Here is a 3,097-nt window from a genome sequence, read left to right on the forward strand (position 1 = left end):
GACCCCCGGGCAGCCCGGGCCCCCCTCCCGGCGGCGGCTCCGCGGAGCGCCCGGCCCGGTGCAGCCCCGCCGCGGCTGCGGGAGAAAGAGCCCCGGACGCCGGCACCGGGAAAGGAGGAAAAGTCGCTTTTCGGATTTTGGCCTAAACCCGCACCGCGTGGACACGGGGGGACAGCCCGCGCCGCGCACCCCTCCCGCGGGTTTGGGTGAGGACGAGGGGATTTGGGCACCTGAGCCCCTGCTCCCCTTGTAGAGGTCATTGCGGAGTCCCCCCCCTCCGCACACGGGCAGGCACACAACCAAAACGGCCGGCTGGCTGCTAACGCAAGCGGCGGTCGGACGCTCTCTTTGCTCTCGGGACCTTTGCCATCTGCAAGCGTTTCGGGTAAAACCGAGGCGAGGGCAGGGTAAAGCTTTCGGGCTTGGGAGGAGGCGGCTGGCTCGGCAGCGAGGTTGGGAGCCGCGCCTCGGCCCCCGCGCCCCATCGACGGCTGCTCCTGGAATAGCCGGAGTCACCCCAAAAAAGCGAACGAGAGAAAGGCAGGCTCGGAGAGCACAAGCGTCCCGGAGCGAGCAGGCGGGGAGAGGCAGGTCCGTGCTGGCGGGCAGGGGCAGAGGTGATGCCCCGCTGGTGCCGGCCCCAAACGCGCCTGGAGGAGCGGTGCTCTTCTTCAGGAGAGCCGGCACCTTTGCGAGAGCTTTAAAAAAAAATGCAGAAAATGAAAATAGGCGTGTTGTCACTGAAGGGAAACCACTGCCTTAGCCACGGGGCTTTCACCAAGACAGCCAAGTTCCCTTTCGGGCAGAGCAGAGAGTCTCGAAGTCTGTTTGACATCTTGAAGCTTAAATAACCGTAAGGCATTGTTACTGCCTGGCAGCAAAGTGCCTCGTTACGCCTGATTGAGCTAATTGCTTTGAAATAGGATATATTATCTATAATTATAGAGATCTTGGAGGAGACGGCCAGCCTTCTCTTTCATCTTCTCCAAGTGCATCATAATGTCGCGATCAAATTAATTTGGGCCACTTGAAATAGTGCCTTCCTTTCAGCCCGGCTCCTCCGACCCTCAAAGAGCCGGGGACGCCTCGGCGGCTGGAGTTTGGCCATCCAAATCGCCGCTCCCGGTAACCACCGGAGGACAAGCCCGGGTGCCTGAAGCCTTAAAAGTAGTTTAGGTTATGTTTAATCTGGGCAGGAAGGGAAAGGGGAAAAGAGAGGGAAAGGGCGAAAGAGAGGGAAAGGGGAAAAGAGAGGGAAAGGGAGGGTGGGGGAGAAAAAAAGAAAAGAGCTGAGGTCTTTTGGCATTATCCGACTCTCAGCGGAGAAGGAGCAGCGGCGGGAGCAGGGAGGGTTGAGACTTGAAGGGCTTTGAGGGCTCGTAAAGCCCGCGGGACATTTTCAGCGCTTGCGATAGATCTGGCTCCTCGCCCCCAGGGCTGAGCCGCTCAGAGCTGGAGCAAGGCTGGCCGAAGGGCGCGCAGGGAGCGCGCAGGGAGCGCGCAGGGAGCGCGCAGGCGGTGCCCGGCGCGGCAGAGCTGCCCCGGAGCCGCCAGTCCCCAAAGCCTCCCCGTGTCCCGCGGGGCTGTCTGGTCTCCTGAGAGCTGCCGTCTCGGGGGAAATAAAATAGAAACAAGGGAAACAACAACACCCCTCTCCTTTCTGAGTTCTGCCTTTAAGTCAAAGATAACGTTTACAAAAGGCAGACAATGCCCTGAATTGGCTTAGCGCTGCCTCCTGTCCTCCCTCCCCATCCCCCACGCACTCCTCCCAGCCCTTGTTGTTGTATTCCCACCGAAATAAAATGCTATGGGTAATGGCTTTGCCTAGCACATTCATTATACTGAAACGGGACTGTTTAGGATGCTAATTGCCCAATATTGTTATCTAGCACAAGTGCCTTCAGGGAAGCGCCACGGTTCCCAATAAAAACACTGGACTGGAACAAGCACCAATAAAGTCACCTATTCCCCCCCGCCCTTTCATTTCGGTTTTCCTTACAGCCCGGGGAGGAAAATAAGAGAGAGGGACCTAAAAGCAAGTCAGAGTATCAGCACAACGGAACCAACACACAAAAAAGCAGTTCCTAAAATCCAGCGGTGTTTTGGTCACCCAGAGCGCAGCGAGCAAGGCGAGAAGAATTTGGACACTAAAATTTCCCGCTAAACAAAGAAACACATCTCGGGGCAGATTTCGTTTTGTAAATTTGATTTCTCCATTCCTAGCTTAGAACCTGTAGATTTCATTGAGAAAGAAAGGAAAGAAAGAAAGAAAGAAGAAACGAAAGAAACTTTACTGGCTTCCCGTTTTCAGCCCAAGAGCTTGCCAGCATGTGAATTAGAATCAAGTCCTTGCTAGGGTACAGTGATTAAAATACCACCGAGTATGACAGAAACGTAAACACAAAGCGTTCATTGCTGGGAGATAAATAAAGAGCTAATTATCTCATTCTGTCAACTCTCAATGAGAGCGGGATCTCGCTCTCAGTATGGGACGCACACTCATCTCCTCAAACCTCAGCAACATCCCAATGTTCAAACTATTCTGCAAAAGAAAAGTGGGGGGGGACCCCAGCAGCTCTATTTTTCCTTTCATATTTCCATCAAAACAATGAGCTCGAAAGCAGCCTAGGGGCTGCCTGGAGGTCTAATAAACACATCACTTTTGCGCAGTTGCGTTTGGGATCGGGGGAAAAAAAAAAAAAAGATCCTACCTGTAGGATCGGGTGGAGGGGACACCGTGAAACACGATGCATCGATATTTGTGCGTGTTTTCTTAGGCGGGGGGCGGGGTGGGGGTGCACCTTCGCGTCAAGCACCGGGCTTTGGGAAAATGTCGTGTGATTGGTAGAGCAAACTAATTTTGTCAGGCTGAATGTGCCGATGTCCCAGGGCTAAGGCGCCTTGCTCCCTTGATGCGGGTTAACGTCCTCAATAGTCCCCCTCCAGCTGAAGCCTTTGATCAGACCGCTGCTGGCGCCTAAAAACAACATCACTTGTCTGCCTATTAGAGGCACTGACTAATCGTGACAGATTGTTTATTCTCGCAATTAGCAATGCAGCCGCTTCCCCGAGCACCCCCCCCCCCCGCCCCATACAC

The 3,097-nt window shown here is 54.8% G+C and overlaps 1 protein-coding gene across 1 annotated transcript in view; it reads left to right on the forward strand.

Moving 5' to 3' along the window:
- The first annotated feature begins 2,830 nt into the window (after positions 1-2,830).
- Positions 2,831-3,097, forward strand: part of MSX1 (msh homeobox 1) — a 4,388-nt gene continuing 4,121 nt past the window's right edge. Inside the window, exon 1 of the mRNA XM_010583543.1 lies at positions 2,831-2,844. Within this exon, the coding sequence (XP_010581845.1) occupies positions 2,831-2,844 (14 nt within the window). The remainder of the gene's footprint in view (positions 2,845-3,097) is intronic.

The sequence above is a fragment of the Haliaeetus leucocephalus genome, unplaced genomic scaffold (assembly GCF_000737465.1).
Source record: "Haliaeetus leucocephalus isolate CR32 unplaced genomic scaffold, Haliaeetus_leucocephalus-4.0 Scaffold906, whole genome shotgun sequence".
Classification (NCBI taxonomy): Eukaryota; Metazoa; Chordata; class Aves; order Accipitriformes; family Accipitridae; genus Haliaeetus; species Haliaeetus leucocephalus.